Source organism: Triticum dicoccoides, chromosome 4A (assembly GCF_002162155.2).
Source record: "Triticum dicoccoides isolate Atlit2015 ecotype Zavitan chromosome 4A, WEW_v2.0, whole genome shotgun sequence".
NCBI classification, from domain to species: domain Eukaryota; kingdom Viridiplantae; phylum Streptophyta; class Magnoliopsida; order Poales; family Poaceae; genus Triticum; species Triticum dicoccoides.
In genome coordinates, this window is record NC_041386.1 from 651,162,286 (window position 1) to 651,177,026 (window position 14,741).

The following is a 14,741-nucleotide window of genomic DNA, read 5'->3' on the forward strand; positions in this document are numbered from 1 at the left end:
GGCACTCCGGTTTTCTCCGAAATCACCCGGAACAATTCCGGTGTCCGAATATAGTCGTCCAATATATCAATCTTTATGTCTCGACCATTTCGAGACTCCTCGTCATGTCCATGATCACATCCGGGACTCCGAACAAACTTCGGTACATCAAAATACATAAACTCATAAAGAAACTGTCATCGTAACTTTAAGCGTGCGGACCCTACGGTTCGAGAACAATGTAGACATGACCGAGACACGTCTCCGGTTAATAACCAATAGCGGGACCTGGCTGCCCATATTGGTTCCTACATATTCTACGAAGATCTTTATCGGTCAGACCGCATAACAACATACGTTGTTCCCTTTGTCATCGGTATGTTACTTGCCCGAGATTCGATCGTCGGTATCCAATACCTAGTTCAATCTCGTTACCGGCAACTCTCTTTACTCGTTCCGTAATACATCATCTCGCAACTAACTCATTAGTTGCAATGCTTGCAAGGCTTAAGTGATGTGCATTACCGAGAGGGCCCAGAGATACCTCTCCGAGATTCGGAGTGACAAATCCTAATCTCGAAATACGCCAACCCAACAAGTACCTTTGGAGACACCTGTAGAGCACCTTTATAATCACCCAGTTACGTTGTGACGTTTGGTAGCACACAAAGTGTTCCTCCGGTAAACGGGAGTTGCATAATCTCATAGTCATAGGAACATGTATAAGTCATGAAGAAAGCAATAACAACATACTAAACGATCGGGTGCTAAGCTAACGGAATGGGTCATGTCAATCAGATCATTCAACTAATGATGTGATCCCGTTAATCAAATAACAACTCTTTGTCCATGGTTAGGAAACATAACCATCTTTGATTAACAGGCTAGTCAAGTAGAGGCATACTAGTGACATTCTGTTTGTCTATATATTCACACATGTATTATGTTTCCGGTTAATACAATTCTAGCATGAATAATAAACATTTATCATGATATAAGGAAATAAATAATAACTTTATTATTGCCTCTAGGGCATATTTCCTTCACCTAAGACGGGTGAAACCAGCCTAGGTGGGCGATCCAGGGAGCGGGGTGCCTGGTTGGCCACTCCACCCGACCCGCCCACCATGGCAGGTAGCGAGCTGGTGGGAAGGGGTGCGGTGGCCTCCTGACCGCACACCCCTCCAAAGACGGCCAGTCTCATAGGAGAGAGCAAAGCCGCCGAGCTCGGCCTCGGCGCCGATGAAGATGGCGCCGCGGAGCGCCGGGCCACCTGCCTGCAACCTCGTGCCGCGTCATCCGCCGCAGCCTCCAGCTCCAAAACAGGAGGAGGAGAAGGAGAAGAGGGAGTGGTAGGGGCCTCCTGCCCTGCGGCTCCTCCCAGCCCAACAAGCTCGGGCAAAAACGGACGCACCATCGGGTCCACTGAATCAACTCGATCACTCCAAAGCCTAGGAGGCGCCAAGAAAGCCCCCAAGGAACCAAGCTGCAATGTACTCGTCGGAACAGTACCTGTTGACCTTTCAGTAGCAGTCTCACTAGAGTCAGACGGACCCGAAGGCCCCTTGGCCTTATCATCATTACTCTTAGCATTATCATCCTGGTTACCCGAAGCACCTCCTCCCTCGGAAGTGTCCGTAGGATTATCGTCCTCAAATTCCCGGAAAAGATTGGGATCCTCATACTCGACAACCAACTGATACAGAACGCCTTCATGCGTCCAAGGCACCACATCCGGCAAGAACTCAATGTTAGCAACACTGACAAGCAAACGCGCCACCCCATGAGCACGTGTGAACTTCATATCCACCTGTTTAGTCTTACCAATCAGAGAACCCAGGCTCCAAGTGACCAAAAAACTATCAAGGGGAGCAGATGGCACCCCTGAGAAATGAACGCAAATCTGAGTTAACGGCGTGCCCTGCGGCTCCTTCTTTTTCCACTCATCAAATTGCAGCACAAAACTAGTACCAGTGACCCTGCTCATACCAAACTTGAGGATTCTCAGCTGATCCTCCTTAGATGGGAAATCCACTTTGTAAGTCTGATCTGTTAGCTTGAGCAAAGACCATTGAAAATTACCCGGTGCCAACTCCCGCAACTGCTGAATGATTTGTGCCTCAGTCAAAGGTCCACCTGCACCACACCAGGGAAGGAGGTCTCAACCACGGGTGTCAAGGGTTCCACACTGGGAGACTCGAAGAACATTAACTCTGAGCAACAAACCCCATAGATGTTAACAGAAGGTTTAGGCCCCAACAAAAGAGGACACTCAGAAGCTGTATGCTTAGGTTTCCGGCACAAGTCACATAACTCCGCAGTGCATTCAACCAAAAAGTGACCCGGTTCACCGCAATGAAAACAGGTCACTTCTTCTTTTTAGCCGCCCACTTGGACACCTTTTCAACCTTGGACTTCTCCGTACCTTGTTCAGAAGCAGTATCTCCAGTCTGCATGGGCTCCAGCAACGTGACTGCGGCCAAGGCATGAACCGTCTCCACCGCCACCTGCGGTAGAGCCGATCCAACGGCAGCCACCTCCGGCGAGATCGTCTGCTGCTCAGAAACAGTGGTCGGCTGCCTCGGTGGAGGAGGGCGCCGGTTCCCGCCACGGCCTCCGCGAAAACGACCCCGGAAAGGACGGTTATTTGGGCCAACCGCGCCCTCCACAAAGTTGTCGGGCGGTCCTTGGAAACCCTTACCGGCGTTGCCTTGATCGACCCAAGCATAGCCACAGCCACCTCCGGTAGACGAAGAACCCCGATGCAGACCATCATCCTATGCATTATATCCATCATCGCCCCACTGACCGCGTGGAGGGTTGCGATTGTCACCCGCGAAAGCACCCGCACCGCGACCATTCATGCCTTGGCCTGTCCCACCGTGGCCGCCCACCATCTACCTCAGCCACGGTCGTTGCGGCAGCGGTGGCTCAGCCCTAGGCGGCGGCGAAGGCGCAGCCCTTGGTGGGGGCGGCGGAGGTGGCGCAACCCTTGGTGGCGGTGGAGCGGCCCTCGCAGGGGGCGGAGGAGGCGCCACCCTAGGCAGCGGTGGAGCCACCCTGGGCAGAGGCGCAGCCCGCGCGGGAACCGGAGCGGCAGCGCCCGCAGCCTGCGCCGAAGCGACGCCCGCAGCCCCCGACGCATTCCTCGACGCCGGCGCGACCCTCGGTGGAGGAGGCTTGGGCGGCATCGCAGCCGCGGGAATCGCGGATGGCGGACGGCCTCCGAACCGGTCGATCCCAAGGTTGAGACGGCGCGAGGAGGCAGTCGGGAATCCCTGACTCCCGCGACGATGAACCCTAGAACCAGCGATGCGGCAACAGGGAACGAGCGAACATGCATGCGGCGGCTCGTGATCCGAAGCCTCCTCATGCACGTCGCCCCTCCCAGGTGGATCGCAGGCTTGGCCAGCCCCCTGGGCCTCAAGCCCAGTACTAGCCAAGCCCACAACGCCATCGTTCACTTGCGGCCCGTCTCTGCCTAAAAGCGAATTCAAACGTTCAATCCTCGCCGCCCGAACATCACGCACATCGGCCGCCGGCGGCGATCGCTGAGGCACAACTCGGCCTCCCTTCTTCTTTCGCCTAGTTACTCTCGTCCAGCACTCGGGACGAAAAAAGTCGGACAGTGCAACAACCGACGGAGCCACTTTTGGCAACGGTCCAATCCATGGTTTCACCTTCAACTTCTGTGAAGGAACCCTGGACCAAGCGGAATCGAGTTTTTGCAGCCCTCATTGGGATTAGGCAACGGGACGGGATCCGGCTTGCCTGCTCCCTTTCCATGCTCCCATCCGTGCTCCCACTTCATCCTACGGTTGTCTTTTTTACTTTTTCTTCGAGACTTTTTACGGTGCATCGTACTACTCAACATATTGGGTAGTATTTAGTTGATCCAACGGCTAGTATGGATTGATCCAAATTTTCGTTTAAGGATATATTGGTAATTCCCAAGCAGAGGTAGATCTGTTCTTTCCTAATTTAGTCCGAATAATATTAATCTAACTAAAATCTCATCTCATCCGACGCAGCACCGTTCGTCTGCTACTACATGCACACCACGCCGCCGCAAAATCTCAATGCATGCATGCGCCGGCGTGAGGACCTCCGCTATACCTACGCCGCTGCAGCCACTACATGCACACAGAATAACTATTAGGTGTGGCGGTGGCGCGCGGCGCGCTAGCCACTATGATTTTCATTGGGTAAAGTCTGAAATAAACCCTGAAGTCGTACACCTTGTCAGAATCAAACCCTCACCTTTGAATCCCTAAAATCGGTACCCTATACTCTTTGATCCTGATCAATTCTAACCCTGACCCTGTTTGGCGCACTGGGAAACGATCATTCCCGACCAGGATCAACGGATACTCTCACTGGCATCCCGACCCCACCTGTCATTTTCATCTTCCACATGTTCAGTTTTACGCCGGCTTAAATCGAAGCTACAGCGATTTTGCTACAGTATATAACATTAGCTGGGACCCATATATTCTAATAAAAAAAGTTAAATAATAGGAATCTCATTGTGCGTGCTTTCTTCTTCCTCCAGCTCCCTCTCTCCTATCCCGAACTACAATTCTCACACCACAAATCCATGGCCAGAGACGGCGGATCTGAAAGCTGGTGAGCAAAAACGAGACCTTCATAATCTTCCATGATCATACATCCTATTTTCCCCTTCGATTAGGCCTTCTAATGTTGCAATTTATAAGCTCAAATCTTGAAGGCCTAAAAGGGAGAGATACACTACACAGGAATCATGGAGGCCACTTTCCTTCGGCTGGCAATGGGTGAAACCCGCCCCTTCACTTCCGTGTCCGGCGAGCGCCCTCACCCATCTGCCAACATGGCATACTGCATTGACCTGGCTACGTATGCGCCTTTACTCTGTAGTCTTGCCCGCCGTTTTCCACAGTCCCGCCCGGCTTCGCGGACTCCAAGCAGATGCCAGAACAGGGAGAACGTCGTGATTCGTTTCGTGCACCTCCTCGTCACTTACGCCGGCGCCATCCAGGTGGCTGACTAAGCTTCCGAAGCCGGCAAACTCGTAGAGGCACACACGGTGCTAGAGATGGAGGTCTTCACGGCCACCTAGATCGGGATCGGTCGCCATCACCAGCCGCTTCACCGCCGTGCTGGCCCAGTGTCTCTCCAAATGGCGACGAAGACAGCGGGAGTCGTGGGGGATGGAGGATAGCGGCAAGAGCGGTGTGGGGCGTAGGGCGCCAGCTGCTCGGAGATGAAGAAGGTTCACGTAGCGAAGGGCAAGCCGCGACGGGATCCATGGAAGGTGGAGGGTAGTCCTCGTGCGAGCGGAATTTTTCTGGAGTGAACCAACACGGTTACATGGGAGAGGGAAGATGGGCATGACGAGTGGGACCGAATAGTCAGTGAGAGCAAAAGTTATCCCGGTGGGGGTTGGCCTTTTTCCAGTGCACCAAACTGATCTACACCGGTATTAGGGTTGAGTTTGACCGGGATGGAAGAGTATAGGATACTGATTTCAGGGATTCGAAGGTGAGGGTTTGATTCCGACGAGATGCACGAGTTCAAGGTTTATTTCGGACTTCACTCATTTTCATTTGATGAGCAGCAACGGCAAAGCGGCGGACGGTGCGATGCCGAGCGAGGCGGCGCGGGCGTGCGACGGCCGCTTGCGGCGGTGGGCGACTCCCTGAGCATCCTCGCGTGCGTACGTGCATTACGAGAGCAAACAGTGATCTGATTAATTGTGGGGTACGTGCGTGACGTGATTGTGTAATCTGGCCGGCGGCGAGTCTACTAGCGATGTTAGCTTTTCTACGTCGCTGTGTCCTGTGTACGTGGGTTACATGCCAGCTTGGGGCACGAACCTGGGCCGTCAGCTTCGTTCCGTCGTCGGCCGAGGCATATCGCAGAAAAATACATGGCGGCGTGTACAGGCCAAGAGATGATGGGAGGAAAGGTTGGTCATGGCGGGGAAGAAACCTGCCTGCGTGATTGATAGTACCAAAAATGCCCCCAATGAGTAAATATACTACCGAAAAACTGGTGTAGTATAGGCTAATCTGGGCCTTAGAAGCCGAAGAAATGAACGGCCCAGGTTGATTTGATGTACCGTAAAATGTCTCTTTTCTTTTCTAATCTAATCATCTCCCCCCTGATTTTCAGGGGATGGAGCCGGGTTTTATTTTTTTCCAATCAAATCATGCCACGTACGCAGGAGCACGGATGGGAGCATGGGCAGGGAGCAGGCAAGTCTCGTCGAACGTGACGAACGTTACCAAGTCAAGCTTAGGAGGCGACCAATCAGACGTTGCCTGCCGATCATCATTGTTGCCTTTTTTTTATTATGGGGCCCGCACTATTTCTTGGAGACCCGATACACTTCCTTTGCTATCGCCCGCCTAGTTGTGTTTGCCCGTTCCCCTCCTCCTCGTTTCCCCTTCTCATTTCGGAGCAGCCATGGTGATTTGGAGCTCCCCTCGCCGCCTGATTCAGTATTTCTCACCTGAGGTCTGCAACATCTCCCCCTCGCCCACCGCGGCTCCTATTTTTCCCCGTCGACTTCTGTTCCTCTAATTCGGTATTCTCGTCGATTTGTGTCGTTCGTCACATCTGTTTGTTAGCTGCGTGTAGAGTTTTCCTCGGTCAGATCTTGTTGTTTGTGTTGGTTGCACGTGTTACCCGCAGATATTTTGATCTCTTTGGCGTCTGCTAGTTTGGTAGGTTGTTTTTCGTCTGGTCTGTGTCTTGATGTAGATGTCTGGGATACAAATGCTGACTCTCTTGGTGGTTTAAGTCTCGTGAGGTGTGTTTGGTGGACTGAATTTTTTCAGTTTAGTAGCAATGATTTGGGACTGTAATTTTTAGTGATTTTGGTTAGTGACTTGGACTGTAACTGTGAATGAATTGGACAGTGATGTGGCCTGACTTTTTCAGTTAAGTAACTGATTGGGCCTGCAGTTTTCAGTGTTTTGGGTAGTGATTTGGACTGTAACTTTGAGTGAATTGGATAGTGATGTAGATTGATTTTTTTCAGTTAAGTAACAATGATTTGGAGTTTTGGACTGTAACTTTGAGTGAACTGGGTAGTGATGTAGATTGAATTTTTTCAGTTAAGTAACAATGATTTGGACTGTAACTTTGAGTTAATTGGACAGTCATGTGGACTGAATATTTTCATATAAGTAACAGTGATTTGGACCATAGTTTCAGTCTTTTATTAGTCTGTGTTACACTGCAATTTTTGAGTGTTTTGTTCCATTGGCTTGTAACTTCAGGAATGTGTAAGCTACAGTGATCTACTCTGAGTTTCCCCCCTTTTTCCAACACACTACATTAAACTGAATATCATTAGCCGATGACTAGTGTTGGTAGATTTTCCCTATTTTAGTTTTCTATGATTTTTTGCAATGTAAACCTTGTACATCATTTGCGCCTGAAGTAGCTCAGTAAAAGAGTATGACCCACTCTGTTATTTGTCAAGAAACTAGTTAGAGAAAGCATGTTTTTGATAATGTTATTTTTTTTGTTTTCAGGATGGTTTTCTGCTATTGGAAAGCCATATGTTGAGGAAATCAACTTCGTCTCATTGAGGTATATCACATGTCCTTTGATGCTGCATTTCATTGCGTTTGGTTCGATTGTAGGCATCTGCCCTCAATAGTTTTAGTAAACTATCTATTAATGCAAACAGGTATTCAGTTCCGAACTGTAAATAAATGTAGAGTTATTTTGTAGTAGGTCCCAGTAATTGATCTAACAGTCACAAATTTGTCCTTTTAGTTCTGAACTGTAAATATGTTATCGGTTTTATAGATTCTTTTTGTTTGTTGCTACTATGTGAGTGCCTTCTAGTGTGAACGTTTTTAGCCTGATTGTGTTTGTCCTTTTTTCTGTTAATTTCAATTTGTAGTGCTTATGTTAATGCCTATCAATATTCAATGTAAGCAAACATCAGATCATGGTAGTTTACACTTCCAAAGTTACTTAAACTCGGTCCTTCAATCACAGCTATTTAAGAACGGGTAGAAAGTGTCTAAAACTACTATATCAAAGTTTCTTAACATTGTTTGGTTTTTCAGTTTCCAAAGTTTGTGAAAATAGTCATATTTTCTCTCAACTCGAGCAATCCTCCCCCTTGTATGTTTTTAACTAGTTTTCCCAAAATGGAATTGCTACCTTCGTGAGCATGTTTTGATCCCTGTAGTGTGTTTATTTCTCCAAATTCAGAAATCTACGATCTGGGCATCTAGTTTTCAATTTTCATGTGATCATAGACTACTAGTTCATGCGACCATATCCTAGTTGTTCCTAGGGTTTCTCCTAGTTCAAGCTTTTGTGTGATTATGTTCTTATTTTTTATCTGTGTAGATTTTGTGCTTAACTTAGCCTATGTAATCATCCAGTACAGGTCTGTTCTTTCTTCCAGATTTGTTCAGGCAGGAAAGAGACGAGAGACGACAGGAGGTGTTTACCTGTGATTTTTTTGGTTCTCCAGCCATGTTTGTGTCCTAGATCATGGAGGAATCGCCCTCTCTGGGGGTAAATTTAGCACTTTCTCAGTGGAATTGCAGTGTAATTCTTTTGTGAGTTTTAAGTGGAATTACAGTGTACTTTTAGTGGAATTACAGTGCATTTTCAGTGGTTTTACATTGGAATGACAGTGGAATTTACACTGTAAATCTGTGTGGGTTTACAGTGTATTTTTAGCGCCTTTTTGCTCTGTAGTTGCAAGTGGCATTTTTAGTGGAATTATTGTGCATTTTCCGTGGTTTTTACTGTAATTATTAGTGGAATCTACATTGTAAGTCTTAGTGGGTTTACAATGTACTTTTAGTGGATTTTTGCTCTGTATTTGCAAGTGGCATTTTTAGTGGAATTACAGTGTATTTTTAGTGGAATTACTATGCATTTTCCGTGGTTTTTTACATTGTAATTATTAGTGGTATTTTCACCCTTTGTATAGTTGATTCACAACAGCAACAACTGTAATTTTTCAGTATTTTAGTGCTCCCGAGTGTTATTAAGCTGTGTGGTTACATGTCATCAATTTTGGTCCTTTTCATCCTCGTGTAGTTAGCTTAGTCCACCTTTTGTTAGCTTTTAACTCTTTTAGCTGCTTTCTGTATGGGTTTCAATAGTTTAGGGTGTGTACCCGTTTATAGTTTGGTATGTGGTCGTGTTTAGAAGCGATTTGTTGGACAGAAAGAAGGTGGTTTGCTTTGGAATACAAAGCGGGGGAAACCCTTTTTCGGTAAAGAAGCAATTTGCAGGGCAGAAAGAAAAAACAGGGGAAAGGGGGACACGAGACATGTGACACTTGTCATTCTTCGGTTGGCTAAAAAATATGACTGAAAGCGAATTAGATTTTATCTGGATGTAGAATAGACAGTCTCGAAGAATAGGATCGAACAGCCCTTCGGGCCGCGTTCGGATGTGGCCCTGGCCAGCTGGCCCTTTGCCGTATGAACCAGGCAGGGCTATCGACGTTATACGTCTTATTGGTAGGCTAAGCTCCTCAGTGTTCGTGCAGGGAAGCCCACTCCGTGTCAGGATGGAATGGCAGGACCAACGGCCGACATGGACGACACACGCAGGTGCAGCCCGGCGCACGAGGACGCACCCGGTCGTGGTTGAAATCCTCACATGACGGTGGCCCTAACAACGCACGTGGTTCATTTGTCATGGACCCCCCGAGGCGAGTCGTCTGGGTGCGCCATTCGGGCAGATTGGACGACGTGAAAAAACTCAGAAGGCCCCGCGACACGACATTGAAAATGGACGGCGTGAAGGGCACTCTGGCCAATATCATGCATGCAACGCGTCCTTACTTGACCCAGTTACCCTTGCGCCGCTTGGGCAGATTGGACGGCGCGAAAAAACTCAAAAGGCCCCGCGACACGGCATTGAAAATGGACGGCGTGAAGGGCGCTCTGGCCAATACCATGCATGAAACGCGTCCTTACTTGACCCAGTTAGGGCATCTCCAACAGGTTGTATGTTACTCTTATTGGTAAAATGTCCATGTCATTAGCCAACAAGCTATCATACAACTACTCCAATGGATTGTATGTAAGCTATCCAATAGATGGTGAGATAATAAATGTGATTGCTCTCTATTTCACCTCGGAGCTTGTGCAAAGGTTGTTAGTGAATCTACATACAACTTTGCTCTCTCTCCATATTTAATACATGCCACATCATCATGTCCTAGGTGGCAAATTTACCAACACCTATCTTACAACCATTGGAGATGCCCTTACCCTTGCGCCGTCGGGCAGACTGGACGACGCGAAAAAACTTAAAAGGCCCCGCGACACGACATTGAAAATGAACGGCGTAAAGGGCACTCTGGCCAATACCATGCATGCAACGCGTCCTTACCTAACCCAGTTATCCTATCTTCGCCACGACTCTTGTCTAGCAACCGCGTTTTCCCAAGTCTTCATGCGGACACAATGGTGGGTGATGTATACGCGTTCGTGGGTAGGGAAGAGAAGAGCACGCGAGCTTTCCTGGAGTTCTTTTAACGCAAGTTGATCATTAAACAAAATTATCGCGAGCTTTCCTCGAGTTCCTTTTTGAACGCAAGTTGATCATTAACAAAGTTATCGTGAGCTTTTATAAGCCGCCCAAATCGACTCAAGCCTTCGTCCAGTAGGTAAGCCGTCCTCCTTTCACCTCTTCACTCATCGACAACTCACAAGCAACGCCGATCGACACTCGATCGAGATCGACCATGGAGGTGGTGAGCGCGATCGTCAAGGTGGTGCAGGCGATAGTGAAGGCGGCGGAGACGGCCCGGGAGAACAGTGAGAGGTGCCTTGACCTCGCCAACCGCGCGCGCATCATCGGCAACATCCTCCTCCTCGACTCCTCCACGGCCAGCACGAGCAGCAGCGCCAACGGCTACACAGCGAGGCTGAGAACGCCCCCGCTGGAGATGCTGAAGGACGTGCTCCAAGAAGCCCTTGAGCTTGTCGAGTCCCAGCAGCCGGGCGGCTTCGGCGCGGAGCTCATGAAGCTGCTGACAAGCGGCCCGACGGCCGCCAGGTTCAAGGAGGTCAAGGACAGGATCGCCGACTGGGTCAACATCGTCTGCTTGGCGGAGCAGTCCGCTGCTCGGGCCCGCCACGCCAACGCAGGGACCGGCTCGGCAACCACCTCCCTTGCCCCGGAGCATCACCACCAGAGCTTGCAGTTTGCGACGACGTCGTCGCAACAACACCTGAATTTCCAGTCCGCGACGTCACTGTCGCAGCACCTGGAGAGCTTCCCGTCCTTGCTGGGGTCGTCACAGCAGAAGCAGAGCTCGCAGTCTGCGACGTCGCTGTTGCAGGAGCACCAAAGCTTGCCGCAACGCCCGAGCTTACGGCTGCCATCGTTGCAGCAGAAGCAGAGCTTGAAGTCAACGACGTCGCTGTTGCAGGAGCACCAAAGCTTGCCGCAACGCCCGAGCTTACGGCTGCCATCGTTGCAGCAGAAGCAGAGCTCGCAGTCTACGATGTCACCGTTGCAGGAGCACCAAAGCTTGCCGCAAGGCCCGAGCTTACGGCTGCCATCGTTGCAGCAGAAGCAGAGCTTGAAATCTGCGACGTCGCTGTTGCAGGAGCACCAAAGCTTGCCGCAACGCCCGAGCTTACGGCTGCCATCGTTGCAGCAGAAGCAGAGCTTGAAGTCCGCGACATCGCTGTTGCAGGAGCACCAAAGCTTGCCGCAACGCCCGAGCTTACAGCTGGCATCGTTGCAGCAGAAGCAGAGCTTCCAGTCCGAGGAATCGCCGTCCCAGCAGCAACGGAGCTCGCAGTCCACGATGCCACCATTACAGCAGCAGCAGAGCTTGCGGCAACGCCCGAGCTTACGGCTGGCACCATCGCAACAGAACCAGAGCTTTCAGCCCAGGGAGTTGTCGTCCCAGCAGCAACGGAGCTCACCGTCCACAACACCGCCGTTACAGGAGCACCAGAACTTGCTGCAATGCCCGAGCATACGGCTGTCACCATCGCAGCAGTATCAGCAGCAAAGGCTCCAGTCGGGGGAGTCAGCCGTCGCAGCAGCAATAGAACTCGCAGTCCGCAGTACGATCGCCGCAGTAGCGCCGGAGTTTGTGGCGGCAACACCCGGACTCTCAGCCTGCAAGCTTGCATCAGCAGCAGACCTCGCAGCCCGCAGCCCCGCACTACCACCGTCACAACAACATCAACACTTGATTCCTCGCCATGGCGGAACGCGGATTTTCGCTGTTGCCGTTGCGACGACCGTGGAAGTGCGGGCTGCGAAGTGTGAACTCTGGTGTGCTGATGCAAGCTCGCGAGCCGAGAGATGAGGTGTTGCTTATTTGGCAAGCGGGCAAGGTAGTACAATACAATACAATAATATAGCTGTCCATGGACCCATGATGTCCTGTCGAGCAAATGGCACAAAACCACCATTTTGAAGGAGAGGTTTGCGAAAAACACTACGCTACACTTTTGTTGCAAACAACACCACGTCTTCTGTAATCATTTTACAAAAACCAATGATGGGCGGTTTTGTCTCGGTTAAGCGTGTTTATGACAAATGGGCCCGCCAGTCAGGCTGACGTGGCACCTGTTAACACCTTGCAGGTAACGGCGACGGTTCGTAACGTTGTGATCTTGTGTGGAGCCATGTGGGGTCCACCTATCATTAAAAAACACTTTTTCCTCGCCTTATCTTCACCACCAAAGCAGGCCGGGGCAGAGGCCCGCCGCCCGTTCTGCCCTCGGCTGGGGCAGAGGCCGCCGTAGCCGTTGCCGCGCGGAGCCCGTCCTGTCCCCGGCAGAGGCAGGGGCCGCCATCGCCGTGCCGCCCGGAGGTCGAGCCCGCCTCTCCTCTACTCCTTCATCTCTCCCCCAGATCCCCAATGGTCGCGCCCGCCGCCTCAGATCCTCCTCCAGGAAGCTCCGTGGTTTCTTGTGTGGCCGCTCGCTCGGCAAGGCGTAGCCGGAGGCCCACGACGAGATGGAGGCAGCCGCCGGTTGCTGTGATGGCCGCGCCACCCAAGCGGAGGCATAGTCCGATCCGCGTGGCGGGGCTAGCCCCCGTGCCGCCACAACCAATGCTGGGCACGTTAGAGGAGGAGCAGGAGGACGCCATGCTCTGCCTCCTGATGCTCTCGAGCGACATCACCGGCGGCATGCGGAGCTCGTCGGTGCCGAAGCAGGTGCACCTCAGCTCTGTTTCACTACAATGAAGATAAGGCAAGCAAAAATTAAAGGCAGGATTTTTCTTTCTTTCAATGACAGGTGGACCCCACATGGCTCCTGTCAAGATCACAATGTTACGAACCGTCGCCGTTACCTGCGAGGTGTTAATTAAGCAGTGCCACATCAGCCTGACTGGCAGGCCCATCTGTCATAAACACGCTTAACCGAGACAAAACTGCCGATCGGTAGTTTTTGCAAAATGATTACAGAAGATGTGGTGTTGTTTGCAACAAAAGTGTAGCATATTGTTTTTCGCAAACCTTAACTTCAAAGTGGCGGTTTTGTGCAATTTAATCTGTCCTGTCCGGTGATTGTAATACAGTACACGTGTAATTGTCTGCTCTTCGCTGACTAATAAGTCCGGTGATAGCTTTGCCAGTGTTGTTTCCTTTGGTTTTCATTTCGAGCGAAATGATTGCTATGTAGCGTTTGATCCATACTATGGACTGTGTAGACTGACTCGCGTAGTTCTTGTAGATAACCAAGCGATTCAATCATGAATTCGCGGTACGGTTGGAGAAAAAAAATTGGGAGAAAAACCGGAGAATATTGGGACTGGGAAGAGCAAGGGAAGAGAAGATTCATTTTTTAATTTGGCGATTTTGTTTAAGTAATAACTATATCCTTTACAATAGAAGAGGTTAGGAAATCAAGGGGTTTATCATACCACACCCTTGATTCCTGTCTCTCAAAACTAAACCGTGCAAGATCATGGGCACACCCATTAGCTTCTCCAAACAATAATTGTAGTACCGACAATCATCAGTGATCACTACTACCGACGCCCGATGCTCAGAAGGATTTTGAATAGTTTGGAAAATTTCCATAGAATCGCTCTCAATTGTAGTACAGAGGATACCAAGCTTTTCTGCTTGTCGTAGTCCCAATAACACCGCTAACGCCTCTATCTATGAGCCGTCCAATGGATGATGTTTAGATTTCACAACTGCAGCTTATGAAGCTTCCTAACCAGTCGCGTAGGATTGCACCACACGCACCTGCACTTGAGTCCACGTGGTATGAAGCATCGACATTCAATTTAACACATCCCGTTGCCGACCTTGACAAACAAGTCTCCCGCTAGGAAATAATCTTCTTTTCAGCTACCCAATTAGAACGATACCTCTTACTCGCTCCGTCGTGAAATACTTTTCATTGAAATGGATGTATCTAAATGTATTTTAGTTCTAAATACATTCATTTTCATCCATTTTGATGACAAGTAATTCCGGATAGAGGGAGTATTTGCAAAGTTGTTCGAGCTAGCAATACAATCCTCTCGTTGCGGGAAACCGGACAGGCAAAGAGAATGGAGTTGGTGGCTACCATTACCATTTTTCAATTTAAGAACAAGTTACCTTTACCACACCTTTTTTAAGAACATGCTACCTTTACCATAATTTTTTAGGGGAGCCTTTACCACATATGTGACGACAATTTTGTATCCCATCCACAGGCATAAACGCCCCATTTTTCAATTTAAGAGCAAGTTATCTTTACCACACTTTTTTTAAGAACAGACTACCTTTACCACAATTTTTTAGGGGA

General features: G+C 49.8%; 1 protein-coding gene across 1 annotated transcript; it reads left to right on the forward strand.

Annotated features, from left to right (window-relative positions):
* The first annotated feature begins 10,619 nt into the window (after positions 1-10,619).
* LOC119287706 (transcriptional regulator DEF1-like) lies at positions 10,620-12,481 on the forward strand. The gene has a single exon (XM_037567301.1). The coding sequence runs from the start codon at positions 10,706-10,708 to the stop codon at positions 12,290-12,292; it is 1,587 nt and encodes a 528-aa protein (XP_037423198.1). The 5' UTR covers positions 10,620-10,705; the 3' UTR covers positions 12,293-12,481.
* Positions 12,482-14,741: the final 2,260 nt, after the last annotated feature.

Bases quoted from the DNA above. Each gene is read 5' to 3' on its own strand.
- LOC119287706 (XM_037567301.1), top strand. From the start codon at position 10,706: ATGGAGGTGGTGAGCGCGATCGTCAAGGTGGTGCAGGCGATAGTGAAG.